The 17856-nt window shown below is 22.0% G+C and overlaps 5 protein-coding genes across 5 annotated transcripts; 2 read left to right on the top strand and 3 right to left on the bottom strand.

Annotated features, from left to right (window-relative positions):
• Nucleotides 1–1292: 1292 nt before the first annotated feature.
• On the top strand, nucleotides 1293–2252 carry PVVCY_1404000 (conserved Plasmodium protein, unknown function; the record flags this gene model as incomplete). The annotated part of the gene is made up of 4 exons (XM_008624631.1): nucleotides 1293–1415; nucleotides 1548–1596; nucleotides 1782–1969; nucleotides 2211–2252. 4 exons carry the CDS (start codon nucleotides 1293–1295, stop codon nucleotides 2250–2252), a joined length of 402 nt encoding a protein of 133 aa, XP_008622853.1.
• A 144-nt stretch (nucleotides 2253–2396) lies between these two features.
• PVVCY_1403990 (conserved Plasmodium protein, unknown function) lies at nucleotides 2397–3967 on the bottom strand (the record flags this gene model as incomplete). The annotated part of the gene is made up of 2 exons (XM_008624632.2): nucleotides 2397–2469; nucleotides 2709–3967. The coding sequence occupies 2 exons, from the start codon at nucleotides 3965–3967 to the stop codon at nucleotides 2397–2399; spliced, it is 1332 nt and encodes a 443-aa protein (XP_008622854.2).
• Nucleotides 3968–4938: 971 nt separating this feature from the next.
• On the top strand, nucleotides 4939–6500 carry PVVCY_1403980 (conserved Plasmodium protein, unknown function; the record flags this gene model as incomplete). The annotated part of the gene is made up of 7 exons (XM_008624633.1): nucleotides 4939–5064; nucleotides 5220–5285; nucleotides 5395–5479; nucleotides 5683–5885; nucleotides 5988–6101; nucleotides 6176–6226; nucleotides 6360–6500. 7 exons carry the CDS (start codon nucleotides 4939–4941, stop codon nucleotides 6498–6500), a joined length of 786 nt encoding a protein of 261 aa, XP_008622855.1.
• Nucleotides 6501–7394: 894 nt separating this feature from the next.
• PVVCY_1403970 (glideosome-associated protein 45, putative) lies at nucleotides 7395–7952 on the bottom strand (the record flags this gene model as incomplete). Its single annotated transcript, XM_008624634.1, has 1 exon — nucleotides 7395–7952. One exon carries the CDS (start codon nucleotides 7950–7952, stop codon nucleotides 7395–7397), a length of 558 nt encoding a protein of 185 aa, XP_008622856.1.
• A 2136-nt stretch (nucleotides 7953–10088) lies between these two features.
• On the bottom strand, nucleotides 10089–17006 carry PVVCY_1403960 (transcription factor with AP2 domain(s), putative; the record flags this gene model as incomplete). The annotated part of the gene is made up of 1 exon (XM_008624635.2): nucleotides 10089–17006. One exon carries the CDS (start codon nucleotides 17004–17006, stop codon nucleotides 10089–10091), a length of 6918 nt encoding a protein of 2305 aa, XP_008622857.1.
• Nucleotides 17007–17856: the final 850 nt, after the last annotated feature.

The following is a 17856-nucleotide window of genomic DNA, read 5'->3' as shown; positions in this document are numbered from 1 at the left end:
TATCATCCTTTTTCTTAGTAAATTAGTATTTTTTCATTAATTTTTTTAACTATACACCTAAGTACTATGCCCGTGGAATGCATATATATATATTATGTTCAGCAAATAAGAGAAATATATAAGCAAGCATTATATATATTTATTTTTTAGCAAGAAAATATAATGACAAGTTTTTCTATTATAATATGTGGTATTTAAAATATATATACATTATATATATGTTTAGTAATTCATCTTTGTTTCTCTATCTTACTCTGTTTTATGTTAAAACTTTTATTTTTATTATTTTTTAAATTTTGTTACTTGGTAATGCATGCACATAGCAATGTCTTACAACAAATATTTCGCCTCTCCTTTTATATACAACATTTATAAATAGTATTATTCTAATCATAAAAATGAGAAAATATAATCTAATGCGAATATAGTAAGTATAACCTATATTGAAAATAACAAAATTATATTTTAAAAGGTTCAAAGAAATGATGAAAAGGAAAATATATAGATATTATTTTTTTCCAAAAATTTATGCATACATAAAATTGCTATGTATATGTGTGTATTTTATTTATTTGCATGAAAGGATTATAATTGTCTTTCCCTATTTTTTTATATCAAAATTTTCCAAATTGTTTATTAATACACACAAATTAAGTAAAGTGAAAAAAAAAAAACAATTTTAGCATACAGAGACATTTCACAATTTAATGGGTGTGCAAATTTTATAATTTAAAAATTGAGAAAATAGGTAAAAGAAACAAATAAAAATTATAAGGTTGTAAATGAATTTTATATTTTTGCTTTGTAACTATCAAAACGTCGATAAAAAATGAATATGCAATATAGTAAAAAAAATGAAATAGTAAACCAATGCAACCGTATACTAATATAAAAATGCATAAGGTACATCCCCTAATGTGTAGCAAAATATTTATATTAAAACATGTTCAAAGATATATATATATAAAATACGCATAATATTTCGTCCATATATATACGTATATGTCTTATCTTTTTACAACTTATACAACTTTTCAACCCTCCTTTTTAAACATTAATATGCTAACAATACGTATATTTCAATAATTCTTACTTGATAATTTTTTTTTATATTTTTTTTCATATGAAAATTTATTTATTATTAATATATATAAATAAATACTTGATTGATTGTCATAAAAAAGATAAAATAGTTTTGTACAAAGTACAACTTAATTTTTTTTTTAATATTATGCATATATATAATTATAAGGGGAAAAGGAAAAGTTTAAATAAAGTTCAATCAAGTTAAAATGGTGACCTTAGCAACAAAGATATTATATTTCACATATGGAAGATATTTAGGAAATTTTATGTTTGATACATTTTTATTTTTTTCGAACTATCTAAATTTGGTGTGTTATGTTTTAAAAAAGGTATATGATATAGAATACAAATTAAAATACATAAAACTGAAAATTTACAAACCAATATTTTCCATATATATGGTGTGTACTATATATATTTTCCTTGAACATTATGTCAGTATTTTATTTTGCAATTTTCAGATATCTAGCATATTTGATGTTACAAATTATAGAAATTTATGCAACAAAAGTAAAAAAAAACAACAAAAAATATGTTTTATTTCACCGAATAATTTTATACATTGATTTGTCTATGCTTATATGTTTGGATAAATTATACGGAGTTTTATAAAATGCCATGTATATATATCCATATATAAGAAGGAAAAAGAACAAAAAATACATTTTTTTAATATTAATTTTAATTATATTTAGGCATACATAGTATTAATCCACCAAATTTTAAAGGAATAGTAAAGGAGAATAAAAATATCCATCTTTTCAATGTTGCAAATGTAAATGATTTAGAATTTTTCAACAATTCAATACTCGAAACAGAGACTGAAATAAACGAGCCCGCTCTATCGGAGTTTGATGATTTTGGTGATGACGAATACAACTTTGTAAGCAATTCATAAAGCATATATGTAACAAAATATGTAACAAAATTAATGATAAATAAATGTCAATTTTTGCAAAATTATCAATGTGTCAAAGAAAATATTCACAAAAAAAAAATATATATATATGTAGAAATATTGTTATAACATAAATAACGCAATTAACATAATTTCTTTTGCGAATTTTCATCCATATGTCAATAAAAATATTTTTTTTTATTTCCCTTTTTTTGAACAATCTCAGGACTTTCTCGATTTAGTTCATAATAATAATCTTGACGAATAGTTATTTTCCTATTGAAATTTTTTTTATTCAATTTTTTTGGGGGTATTTATATTCAAGATTTGCGTTATAATTCATTTAAAAATTCGCACACACAAAAAAAATCAAGACCATGTATATGCATATAAATACATTTTCTACTATTTATTATTGCTCCCTTTCAATTGACCGTAAGGCTTGTTGTACCAATTCTATTTGTTCCCTGTGCCATGGATAGTATCTAAAAAAAATCAATATAATATATATATCCATTAAAAAATCATCAAGATTATATGTATATAAGCACATATAAATTTATAAAAAAAGGAAATGAAAGAAATAAAGTATAATATTGTAGAGAAAGTATGTAACCGATATAATCACAAATTGCTTGAGAAAAAAGACACATATATAGGTATATATATATATATTTGATGAAGCTTTTGGTTTTTATTTTGCTTCCTGATTTATGTTACATACTTTTTTATGTCATTTTGATTATTTTGCTGGAGTAATAATAAGAGAGATTTAATTAATATAACATTATTATCAAAATAGTTTTGAAAAGCCTTTTTATTTTTCGAATATTTTGTTAAGTTTTGTTGTAATATATTTATATATTTCACTATTTCATTAGTTTTTCCTTTTAATTTTGAAATATTTTTTTTTAAGTATAATATAAAATTAGTTATTTTGTTTTTAATATGATTAAATAATATTTCATTTATATATTTATCTTCATAAATATATATTGTATTTACCATTGCTTTATATAATAAAAATAAATAAAATGGTTTTAATTCTTCTTTTATGAAATTTTCAAACTCATTTTTATTTATCAAGCTATTTAATGTATGATAGCACATTTTTAAATAGTTTGAAAATTTGCTATTCACTGTTAAAATTTGTTCATCTTCTAAATGTATATTAAACATATAATTGGTAATCGAATATAAAAATAATATAAAATTATAATTTTTTATATCCATAAACCTTATGTTTTGTTCTGTATTTTTTTTTTCAATTTCACTACCCTCTTGTCCATTTATAATATTCCCCATATTAGCACACACATGTTGGCTATCCATCACAATATCAGCATTATTATTGAGGGTAGATTCATTTTCTATTTGATCAAATGCGTGGTTTATTTCTAAATAGTGAATAACATGATTTAATATTTCTTTCTCTATATTATATATATGAATATTTCTTATATTTGAATAAAAATTAATATTATATACTAAACTAATTAAGGAAGATATAGGTATATCCTTTATGTCTTTTTGTAATTTTAAACATAATTTATTATAAAAAATATTATCATCAATATTTGCTTTTAAATATGCAATAATGATTTTACTTATTCCATTACTATTTATATTATCTAATTTTTCTATTATTAAAGGTTTAATATTAATTAAAATATTTCTTCCCAAATATAAACGACTCAAAATGTTAATTATATTCAATATCTCTTTCACACTAAATTTATTTATATTTTGTATTATATCATTGCTTAAACATTTCCATTTTATTTTATTAAAATTTTTCGATTTATATGTTTCATTAATACATTTTACTATTAGTTGTGTAGAAGTATTTATATTGTTGTTAATACTTGAAAATTCTACTTTGGGTTTAGCAAAATGGGAATATATATTCCTGTTTATTTCTTCAAATCTTTTGTCTTTTAAAAATGTACAGCATTTTATATTTCTCTTAATTATAAGATACATTGAACATTAAATTTATAAAAAAAAAATACTCATAGTTTTTTCAAAACATCGCTAGATTTTTTTCAATCCTTATCAAAAAAATTGTAAACATTTTTTAAAAAAATCTCCCCACTACGAAAAATTTACAAGGTGGAAATCAAAAAAAATAAGTAAATACATAAATAAAATTAAAAATAAAACAAAGTAAATATTATTAAAAATGGATAAATACAAAATATAAATAAATGAATAAATATGTATAATTCTTTGTTTTTTATGAAATGGCAATAAAGCATCGGATATTTTTTAAAATTAAGCCATCCCCTATATTTTTATGCTCTACCCATTTAAAGCCTGTATGTATAGAGAAAATATAATTTACACAAAATACAACGGTGCAAGAAAATTTGTGTATTTTATATATTCTCCTACATGCAAAAAAAACATTTTATTTAGTGACACTATTATTTTAAAGAAACCCTCAAATAAATAACAACCTATATTGATGTTGTAATTTTTTTCATATACTGCATAAAAACATGATAGTATGTACACATCCTTTTTTCTAATAGAGCTAAAAAAAATTATAAAATAATGTAATAATAAAACAGTTGTGTTGTCATTATATATATAATCACTTATGTATATCTTAAATATGGGGTGTATATACACCAATGTTTGGAAAAATTAATAGGATGTTTTATCTATCGCAAATGAGTAATAACTACTAACATTTAGTATCTCTAAAAATGGGGGACAAGGAGAAAGAATAAACATATGATTATGTAATATATCTATATAAGCATATATATTTTTTTGGCTGAATATAAAAAAGTTTTCATAAAATTTTTATTTCCAATTTTTTATATATACATATAAATGTGCACCACATAAAAAATTATATGTATACTTTGTCTAACATAAATAATTGTCTAGTGATACTTATATATAAAGATCAAAATTAGTTTCAATTTATTCACTTTTTTTTTAAAATGGATGATGGGGTACAAAAATTATTAAATCAAATAGGGGATATGGAATCTAAGAATCGCCTAATTCACATCCAAATTGAGGAATTGAAAACAACTGAAAAGGAGTTACAAAAAAATGAAAAAGAAGTAATAACTTCATAAAAGGTGTATATTTATCTGTTATATAAAGAATAAAAATAATTTCTTCATTCAAATTAATTTTTATTATCCTTTATATTTTTTTTTTCTTTCTTCATCAATAAACTATAACTTTATATATTATCTATAATCTGGTTAAATAGTTAATATTAGAAATTGAAAATGTGTGTAAGCAAATAAAATCCATGGAAAAGGAAGAAATAGAATTGGTAGGTTAACAGATTAGAAAATATATACTTACAATTATTTATGTGAAATTATTACCAAAATAAAAATATCATATACAAACTATTTCTTTATATTAAAAAAAAAATACAGAATAATGATATATCAAGAGTTAATTTAATATGTAAAAATGTCGAAGCAACATTACATAATGAATTTGTAAAAGTTGAAATAGCAGGTTAGTCTATATACTTATCAACCTACTCAATAAAATGGTAGATATGTCTTTTATATTTTTTAATACCATACTAATATGAATAAATTAAAAATCTAAAACCGAACTTATTATATGATATATACCACATATTATTTACATAGTTAGATATAAAAAAAAAGTAAATTCATATATTCATGTGTAAAAAATGTTTTATTTATAAACAGCTCAAAAAATAAACCAAGTAGAGCATTATGAAGAAAAAGATACAAGTGTCAACAGAGATTTAATTAAATGTGACGATAAGATAAAAAATTATTTGATTAAAATGAAAGATTCTAATAATGATTATGCAATATTAAAAGAAATAAAAGACAACAACTTTTTACTAAGTCATGTATCATTAGATGACCTTTATGAAATTTATGAGGTTATTCAAAATTTTAAACAATTTTAAGATAATACACACCGAGTAGCAAATTTTATAATTACATTGGTAATAATGAGTGTAAATTATTTTCCTCTTATATAGGATACCAAGGAAAAATATCAAGACAATTCCTTCAAAAACCAATGCAATAAAATTGCTATTGTTGATTACAAAACGCATTCGTACTTTTGCAATCCTATCCATATTCTACACATGGTTAGAAAAGAACCAATAAATTTTATTAGCTCATAACATGTTGAAAAAAAGTATTCTCTTCATCTTTTTTATAGACGGATCTTCTGATGGAAAAATTACGAAGTAACAAGGATTCACATTTTAATGTATAGAAACGAAAAATATAAAATTACATATATAACAAACAAAACAATATGAGATAAAAGAAATGGATATACTAAGAGCATATTGGTGTATATATAGAAATACAAACTATTCTTTATTTATTCATTTTTTCAGTTCTCAACTATAGCTAATTATTATGGATTGGATAAAGAAAAGCATAACAAACAAATAGAAAACTTTGGATTGTCTGAATTAAATAAAATAATGATAAATCATTATAAATCCAAAAAAATAACCGTTAATAGTAGCATTTAATATTTCGAAAAAAATATATATATTCCCCATTAATTTTTTTAAAAAAAAAATAAATTAAATCATGTTCATATATGCATACATATTATACACACAGACATTTCTTATTTTATCTCATTTTGGTGATCATATTTTAAATAGTCCATATTAAAATGGGATTCATCTATTTGTATGTCTATGTTATTACATGTGTTTAATATATTTTGGATGTAATTGTAATAAAAGTTATGCATAAACAGTATCATTTCTTTAAACTAGTTGTATTTGTCTACAAATCATTAAAATTGTTTTTGCGCACAAAAAGTAAAATTATTAAAATGTTCACATTATATATACCTCATTTAACCATATGACCAAATATTTCTCACTAACACAAAATGTGTCAGAGAACATTCTAAATAAACACATAAAAATAACCAAAAATATGCCCCCATTGGTTCCATCATATTGTGACTATCTTTAATTTTAATTATAGTATGTAATAATTTATATTATGTTAAAATGGGAATAAAATATATTTTTATTATAATACATATTTTTTTCTAACCCAAATAAATATCTAATTAAGTATAAAATAAGCACGTAGTTTTTTATTACTATTTATTCTTATTATGCATAAAGATAACAGGACAATGCAAAAAGAATTTATTACAAAAATGTAAATATTATTTCACATTGAATTAATAAATGTGTGTGAGTAATGAAAACAATTAAAGACATGCAAATAAAATTATATATATATATGATTGTATAATATAATGTAACGAAAACAGAAGTTATTTTAACTTTTTTATAAATCTTTAAAAAAAAAAAAAAAAAAAAGAACATTTATTAGAATAAAGTTAAATGTTTATGCCAAAGTGAAACTCCTTACAAATATATACAAAGGTACAGATATTAAGCCAATAATGGAGTATCGGATAAATCAATCTTTCTACATATTTTGCAAGCATTTTCGTCATGACGATCTCCAAGGTCACATCCACATCGTCTTGAAAATACCTTGGCAGTCTCATCCATTTTATCCATATCACATGGAGTGGAAGACTTATATGTATTATATATACTTTCTTCATGAGCAGGTTCAGTTAATTTGGTTATTTGTTGAACAATTCCAGTAGCATCAGTAGATAAGGTTATTTGTGATCCTGTTTCCAATTTATCACTATCATTTTCATATTTATGAGATTCTGAATATATATCAGAATTTGATTTGTCTAAATCATCTAAATTTCTATCAAAAGATTTACTATCATTCATATCCAATTCTATATTGTCATCGTTAGCATGTTCACTAGTATATTCGTTTTCAATTTGTTCTTCAGGAACATCCATATCTATAGCTTGTGGGGTTTGTTCATTTTGTTCAGATTCAATATTTTCCTTTTCGGTGAATTCATTCATGTCCCTACGTTTGGGGGCCTTTGCTTTATTTTTTGAGCATCTGCTTCCCATTTTATAATTTTTTTATTGTAAGTAAATTAATAATTAAATTAATAAGCAAATTGATATAATGTCTTATTACCCCAGTAATAATAATGAAAGTTTATTCAAAAAAAAATAAACCGTATAAAAATTGAGAAATGCGAAAAATGTACTAATTAACGAAGATGTGCAAAATATGTATAGACAGAAATATATGGAATGTGCGATATGCAGGAAATATAATATATAATTTTTCCCTTAACATTCCATATATATAATATATATTGCTTTAATTTTTGTAAACACTTAAATTTGCCTCATTAATAAACATGTATATTTATGTATACATTTTTTGGCATGATAAAATAAACTTGTTTAATATTTTTTAATTTTCTAGTTTAACTTTTTCTCAGTAAAGAAAAAAACACAACAAAATATATTTAATAATTACAAACTATTAAACAATTAACAAATTTTCCATCAAATTTAAAGAATTATAATACAACGAAATAAATTCTCTTTATGGAAATTAAACACAATTTAATTAGCACATTTAGGACTAAAAAGAAAAACGAAAAAAATTAATAAACAGAGAAAATTAATTTACAATAACTTTTAAATAATAAAAGTGTAAAAAAAAAAATAATAGTAAATAAATAAGTATGGTTTAAGTCGAAATTGATGAAATTTGCAATACCTTAAGAAATAAATATATATTTAAAAAAAAAACATATAAAATAAAATAGTATTAGCTATATAAGATTTCCTATTTTTTTTTTTGTGTGTGTGTGTGTAAGTTTTTTGTGGTGCACTTTATTGCATATACACATTAATGTAAAATTTAATTTATCCTTTTCCCCAAAAAAAATAAAATAAAACTATTATATATAAGATTTAAGCCGTCATAGAAAAAAAATAGCTATGTATAGATTAAAATTTAAATTGAAAATTCAACGAAAACAAAGGAAACCATTCTAACACTTAAATGCTAATAAGAACAATTTTATAAACAAAGGAGTTTCCAAATATAGAATTCCTATAACGTTCCAATTTTTATGGTAGGTGATGTTACATAGACAATATTGAAACTAAAAAACGGAAATAAGTGTAATAATTTTTGTACATACACAAGAATTCCGTTAACCAATTTATGCCTTACTTATTCAGGTAAAATGGAATATATACATTAAAAAAACGTCACAATATGTGTAAAAATGTTAATAATTTCTAAATTGTTTTAAGATTGCTTAACATTATATATATAGGTAGCTTTTTAAACACCGATATTTTACAATAAATAATATACACACTATATATTATTAGTAAATTACTTTTTTTCTCCTTAACGTTCAGGAAAAAAACGTAAATTATATTTTTTTTTATTTTACAAGGCACTTTTATTCTTATTACTTTATATATAGGTGAATTTTTACACACACGAATTTTCCATAAATTTTATATACATATCAAACTAATTATATGATATATTATAATCATTATTTTTTTTTAAGTAAATATTAATATTTATTTCATAAGTTTTATATTATATATGTATAATGATGGTTATAAATTAAAATAGTAATTAAGTAAATAACATTATGGTTGACACACGTTTTTAATTTATAATTTCTTTAAAGGTGTTAACCATGCTATTAAAAATAGTTAAATATGGAAATGATCAAAAAAACATTCTATGTAAATGTTTCTTTAGCAAAAGAAACGATCACATTAATTCTACAAACTGCTCATATTTGTAAAATTAATGCGTTTAAGCGGTATTAAATGATAGCACTAATTATGTAAAATAATGGTAATATATACTATTTTTTATTCTGATATAAGGCCAAAGAAGCGGAAAATAAAACATATTCTTAATTAAAGGTACATGTTATATATATTCCTATGTTTTGATTTTATAAATTAAAATCTCAATGGATTGTCTAAAAAAGTATATAATTGTTGTAAATATTTTTGCCAATTTAAAAACATGTATATTGTTCATTTTACAATTTATAATAATTTTACTGACAATAGAATTAAATAGGACATTTGGGACAATAAAATAGTTACATACTATTTTGTTAGGAATAGTATTTAGAGAAAATTTTGTTTAATGGTACTATAAAGTTACCATTTGTTATTATATACAATAATAATTGGTGATTATTATTCGCTACTACAATTGTCACTTAGCTCACTGTTCTTATTATATTGATCGCTACTTTCGTCAACGTTGCTATTTGTGTCTGCATCATTGGATTTATTATCAATATTGTTATTGGTGGTATTTTCGGAATTAGTTTCAACTTCATTTTTATTATCCATACAGTTTTCATCACGTTTATCATCAGTATTTATCCATCTATTTTTGTAACATAATTTTAGAAACTCTCGTTGTTGCTTTAATAAATGTTCTTGTTCTTTAGGAGTACTTTTATGTAATTTCATTGCAACGGCTAATCGTAAAGCACATTCATTACCAAATCTTTTTACATTAAAATTTTTACTTAATCTTCTTCCATTTTCCCACCACCTGCATCTCCATGAACAATGTCCTCTTGTTGAATCTTTCCAAACACTATGAATAGGATGATTGTAATCTAATGCATATCTTCCTTTCAATCCTTTTTCTGGTAGTAAAAAAGAAGTTTTAACAATTTCATCGACCATTTCTTTTATATGATCATCTAAATTTGATAGTAATGATTTTTGTGTTTCATATTTTTTCCTCTTCAATTCTTGTTTCTTGTTATAGCGACGCTCTTTATATGTTAATTTTATTTCTCCGTCTTTGACACCATTTTTGTTTTTTTCTTTTTTACATTTTTTCCCTTTTTTATCCCTATTTTCTCTTTTCACAATTTTTTGTCTTCTTCCTCTTTTATTATTTAGCACATTAATTACGCTATTATTTTCATCGTCATGTTCTTCTCGATTAATATTAACTGTGTTGGAATTACCATTTCTTATTTGATTCCTAGTCGTCATTATTCTGCAATTGGTACCAGTTTGGTTGCTGTCGTTCCAATTTAAACAATTATTTTCCTTTTCTTCAGATCCACTTTTCTCTTTTTTGCAACCATTCATATTAAAACGTGAATGTTTTATGGGTGTAATTTTATTGGATTTTCCTAAGTTCTTTTTATTTTGATTTCTTTTACTTTTATTCACAGGACTTACAATCTTACAATTTGTTTTTTGCATTTTTGTTCGGGTTATAGTTTTGGTGTTTTTAGTAATTTTTCTTTGTCCGTTAACACGAATATCATAATTATGAGGAACATTATTACTGTTACTAATGTTATGGGTATAACTACTACTTTGATAGTAATTTACTTCATACTTTGCTTTAGAAAATTTATTAGAATATGGCTCAAAGGATGAACCAAAATGTTCACCGTTGCTACTATTGAATACCCCATGTTTTGGCATATGATTGGAATTATTATTATTTTGACCCATCTGATCGTTAAGCATGTTTGTGTTGATACATTCCTTGTTATTATTATTTGTTTTGTCAGAAATGGCTTCAACACAATAATTATTTTCATAATTTATATTACTGAACTTGTTATTTAAATAACACGATTCCATAGGGTTATTAAAATTATTTAATGTATCTAAATAATTTTGTGTATTTAAATATGCATAAATAGTATCATTGGGATATAGATTCTTAACCATATTGGAATCTTCAATCATATTAATTTGTTGATTTTCATATAAATTATTATAAATGTTGATCAAATGTGTTTCATCAATTTCTGCCTTAATTGGGTAATCAAATTTATTCCAACTGCAACCATAATTTTTGTTTTCATTTATAACATCAGTAATATTATTTTTGTTAGCTTCTAATGGTGGATTATTATTAATCATAATATTGTCTTTTACATTATTATGATATGCATTTCCATTTTCACTACCAAATCCTTCATTACTAGAATTAACATGATCATCATTATGTATTACAGTTGAAATGGATTCATTATTTTCATCCTGACATTTATTTCTATTTTCGAAATGTTCACCATTTTCTTTATTTTTAAAAATTCCTTCTTCATTATTAATATTTTCCAAGCAAGCATAACCATTCCTAAAATTGTTCATTTTTTCTAAACCATTTTCTAAATGATTATTCATCCCTTGGACAACTTGATTAGCATTACTAATGAAGGCATAGTACACATTCCCCATATTATTACATACTTTAGAAATATTCCATAAAAAATTTTCATAATTATCATTATTTGTGTCTACGGGAGCGGAATTCGTATTTGTATTTGTATATATATAGGAAGTGCTATTTTCATAATTGTTAAAATTTTCAATTTTTCCAGTGTTACAATTATTATACATATCAATGTTTATATTATTATTATTATTATCATCAGACATGTTTTGAAAATTTGAGTTTAATTCATAAAAATTACAATTATTACTATTATTAAAATAATTTAAGTTATTTTGTGCATTTTCCATATATACATTATTAAATGGCATGTTGAATCCATTAAAATTTATATTAACATTTTGAATATTTTCAGAACTATTTAAATTATTATTTTGGTTATTTTCCAAAACACCAACCATACCAGAATTATTGCAATTTTCATATTCCCCATTACAATATCCATCACAATAAGTACTTGAATGATTATTTGAATTTTCATTAGATTCATTATTACAATAGTTGCTACAACTGTTATCCAATCCAACATTCACAATTTCACCGTTTTCCATTTGGTGATAATGATTTATATATCCATTATTTATTTGATAATTTTTATTCATATTTTCAAAATCAGTTCCATATTTTCCGAATAATAATTGAGGATTGTAATAATGGCCATTACCATTATAATTAACAAGAGTATTATTTAGAAGCGGGTAGCATATATTATTTTGAGTATCCTTTTGAATATTATTATCATAAGCAATATTATGTGAATTATCTAACAAATTTGTATTTAAAGTTATATCATTATTTTCAAAATTAATATTATTTATATTAGTAATTTCTTGATTCATATATGGAAATGAATAATTGTTATGTCCATTTAAGTTTCCATGATTTTGATGTGTAGAAATAATATTTTTAGGATTTCTATTTTCATATATATTATTATTTATATTGTTAGAATTTTCAGAATCATTAAAATTGTTGCTATTATCGTTTTCTTTATTTATGTCTCTTATATTTCTATCATCAATAATATTATTATTTGCATTATTGCCTTTTAACATTTCATCATAATTGTTAATACAATTGTTTCCATTTTTATTTTCTTCAAAATTATTAATGTGTGATTCTAAAATATTATGACTTTCTTGTTCCTCCTTTTGTGAATTTTGGCATATTTCATTTTCCTCACTTCTATTGAACCCATTAGATGTGCTATTATTAGCATATACACATTCATGCTCATTATTATCAATTTTATTTGATTTTATTAATTCTTTGTTATAATTTTCTACACTTTTTATATTTCCTTCAATATTTCCATTTTTTGTTCTTTCATCATTTAAATTGTGTTTAATACTTATTGCACTATTTTCGTTACATGGGTGATTGATGCTAATGTTTTGATCAATTTTATCAATATTATTATTTTCTTTTAGAGAATCATTTTTACAATTTTTATAATTATTTTCATTATTTTCTTTATCATTATTTCTTATTATATCATTGTTTTCGTTTTCAATTTTTCTTTCATTTTCTAATTCATTTTTTGAAACCTTTTCGTTAATTACATCTATATTTGTCTCTTTATTTATGGCATCTAAAATATTTCCATGATATAATTCTGTATCGAATTGATTTATATATGACGGGTTCAAATAATTATAATTTTTGTCATTAATATAGCTTATTTTACAATTATCATTAATTTCTATATTTAATAAATTCGATGAATTAATTAAATTTAAACTATCTAATTCATTAATGTTTTCATAATTTGTATTATATTTTCTATTATATATATTATTTTTATAATTATTTTCCATGTATTCATAATTATCACTATTTGATGTAATAATTGGACGAACTTGATAAAAATTATTATAAAAATTTGTTAGTAAATTTGGAAATATGCTATAATTATTATTATTACAATAGTTCGTAATATTTTCATGATATTTATTTATACGGCTATAATAACTATTCAAACTCATACTAATGTTACTACATTTATTGTCGTTACTTTTGTTATTGTATAATATAATCATATTGTTGTTCATGTTTTTTGTGGTAGTATTTAGAGAGTATTCATTATGTATCATCATTTGGTTTGTTTTTAATATTTGGCTGTTGTAAGGATATGTGACATAACTTTTTATACCGCCGAATAAAGGTAAATTGGTATGTACATTATCTGAATATTCATTATTTTTAGACACACCACTTCCTGATTTATTATTACCAATTGTAATTTCATAAGAGCCATTTTTCTTATAGTTATTGCCATTTATTAATGTATTACAAATTTCATGATTACCATTCCCTAATATACTTATAATATAGTTTAACATATTTGTATTTCTTGGTAAGCTACTTTCTTCAATTCGATTATTATTATTATGTAAACTTTTCATATTTATTTCATTTGCATATATTAATGAATCATCAGTGTTTATATTAATATCTGATTGATATACATCTTTAAAGTTTTCATTATTAATTTTGTTAGATGTTTGATCATTATTTTGATTACTTGAAATTTTAGTATTATTTTCTATAACACCATTTTTTGTATTTTCATTTAAAATATTTAGATTCATATTAAAGCCATTTTTAGAACTATATAAATTTTCATCGATATTTCCTTCCTTACATTTAATATGTCTATCTTGAATTATATTAGTTTGATTTACTTTTGCATTATTTGAGTGTTCGTCTGTTATTTGAAACATATTTAATTCATTTTTATTTTCATTTAAATATGTACTATCATTTTTGTTGTTTATGGATTTATTTGTTAATATATTTATGCTTTTACTATCTATATTATCGCTTACTGTGCATTTCAAAATATTGTTATTATTTATATTTTGCTCGCTATCTTCATTACTTCCTTTTAAGTCATAATTATTACAGTTACTTATGTTTAATGGATAATTATACTTAGTTGTTGCATCCACATTAATATGGTTCTTTTTATTTTCTTGTGTAATATTTATATTTTTATCATTATTTGGTTCTTCATCTTTTTTACTTGAATTATTTAATTGGTTTGTTATTAATCCAATATGTTCAGTTTTTATTAATGTATTTTGTTTATTCCTTTTATTTTCTTCTTGGCCTATTTTTTGAGTTGTTACAATATTTCTATATCCATCATTTTTATTTTCAAAAAGTGTGTATAAGATATTTTTATTCGTCTTATTCTTATGTTCTTTATCTTTTTTCTTGTGTATATTGTTGTTTTTTATATTTCTATTTTTATTATTTTCATTTGCATTATTGCACTTTGTTTTACAACTCATAAAGTGTTCCTTAATTCTTTTTAATGCTATATATTTTTTAATATAACTCGAATTATTAATTCCACTTTTAACACCGTTATTTTTATGCTCACCAATACATTTTTCTTTATTATTATCACTACACTGCTTATAATCATGTTCAGATTTTCCAACTTTACCTTCTATTGAATTTTCGATTTTTTCGCTATCTTGTTTAAGAACAGTATGACTTCCTATGTTGTGTGTAGAGTTGTTTAAAATAATATAGTTGTTCATATTATTATATTTATTTTTCAAATATCTAATAATGTGCACACGATTCCCATAAATATTAATGCACCTATTTTTTTCAGATATATTCCATTTTTTTAATCTATCATATGTATAATTAACTTTTTCCCATTTGTGTATTTCTTTTATAATTTTTTCCATTGTTAATTTCCTTTTATTTACAAGTTTATTTTTTATATTTTTAATTCCCTTTTTATTTTTAATTGTATTATTATGATGTTTAATTATATCATCAGCTATTTCCACACTACATTTTCCCTGATTTGTATCAATATTTTTAATTCCAGCTTGCCCATTTTCTGATTTATTAATTTTTACACAGTTTTTAATGGATATATTATCTGTTTGTTTCTTTATTATTTTATTATACCTACTATCAACATTTATGTCTCTTTCATCATCAACCATATTATTTCTGTTTGCATAACTCCTCGTATATTTCTTATTGTCACCAATATTATGATATATTTCCCTTTCTTTGTCTCCATCGCTATTTTGGGCAATTTCATTTTGATCAGTGTAATTACCACTATCTCTTATATAATTTATGACAATACAATCTTTATTATATATGTTACAATTTTTATTTGGACTATCATCGATAGACAATTGGTCATCTTGCATATTTGCATTCATGTCATTTTCATAAATATTATTATTATTAAAAGTCTTTAAATTGATATCTATGCTATTTTTTAAATTTTGAATAACTTCCGTCGAATTAATATCCATCAATTGACAATTTTCCGAATCATTTAAGTTCAAAACTGACATTTGGCTATTTGATGAGGTTGATAAATCTTCATAAAACATACTATTATTATGGCTACTATCGCTTGTACTATCATTACTGCTATAATTAATGTTATTTCTTTTATTATCAGAAATTTTATTGTTTATATTGATATAGCCATCATTTTGTTCGTATTTTAGATCTTCATCGTTGCACAAAGTAATAAAATTACTCTTTTGTAAATACCCTTTTGTACTTCCAGAACATTTCACATCATATGTTTCATGTTGTTTGTAATTTGTTTTAATGTCTTCCTTTTCATCTATAACAATACGGTGGATAATATTTTGTCCTACATTTTTTACATTAGACACACTACTTTCATAAATTGTTTCATCATTGATATTACTATTGTTGTCAGTGACACTTGTATTTCCCTGTATCGTATTTAAGTTACAATTGTGTCTGTCTTTTTCCTTTGGATTATGCATGTCTACATTCAATTGTTCTTTATTATTATTTATCGTTAATAATAAAAGAAGTTCATTCTTTTTTGATCCATCATTTGAGAAGTTTTGAATATCAGAGATCATTTTTTTTTATAACAAGGGCTCCTAAATCAATATCACTACTTGGTATTTTTTCCTTTCTTCTCTTTATAATATTAGTTTTGTTTATGTTTGTTTTATTTTTAATACTTCAGATTTGTTATTACTATTATTGTTTGATCTTTTTCTATATTCTCCCCTTATAGTGTGTTTACTATATTTATATAATATTCTATATTGTATGTTTTTTATAAATTTTATGTTTTCTTTACTATTTTAGGGTTATGTAAAAACTAACTCGTTGAAATTAGAATATGTGTATATAATGGTTGAATATAGTTTAATAATTTACAATAGTTATATTATTTTCAATGTTTTGCTTTATGATCTTTATTTGTTTTATTTTATTACGTTATACATATAGTAAACACGATAAATGTTTTGGCACTAAAATATATATATTAATTAATTTAACTGCATACAACAATAAATATATAAAATGATACTAAAAATAAATATAAATACATATATATGAATATCTACATATACATAAAAAATATAAAATATTTATGGGTTATATAACTTTTATTTGTATTATATATATTTTTAATTTTTTTTATGTATTTTCAAAATATCTAAACAATACAAGAATTTGTATATATTAATGTATAAATGTAGATAGACACATATAAATATATATACATGTTTATATATATATAATAATTTATTGGATATATTTTGCTTGATTTTGACAAAAATATATACAATTGTATATTCTTATATATTCAAAGGAGAAAATAATATTATTAAATAATGTATATACATATATGGACAATAAAATGTATCAATTATTTATTATTAATAAATAATATAGTTATTTTATTATTAGTAGCCC

This window comes from Plasmodium vinckei (assembly GCF_900681995.1).
Source record: "Plasmodium vinckei vinckei genome assembly, chromosome: PVVCY_14".
NCBI lineage: Eukaryota > Apicomplexa > Aconoidasida > Haemosporida > Plasmodiidae > Plasmodium > Plasmodium vinckei.
Note: the sequence above shows the minus strand (reverse complement) of the source record. Positions and strands in the feature narration are given on the sequence as shown.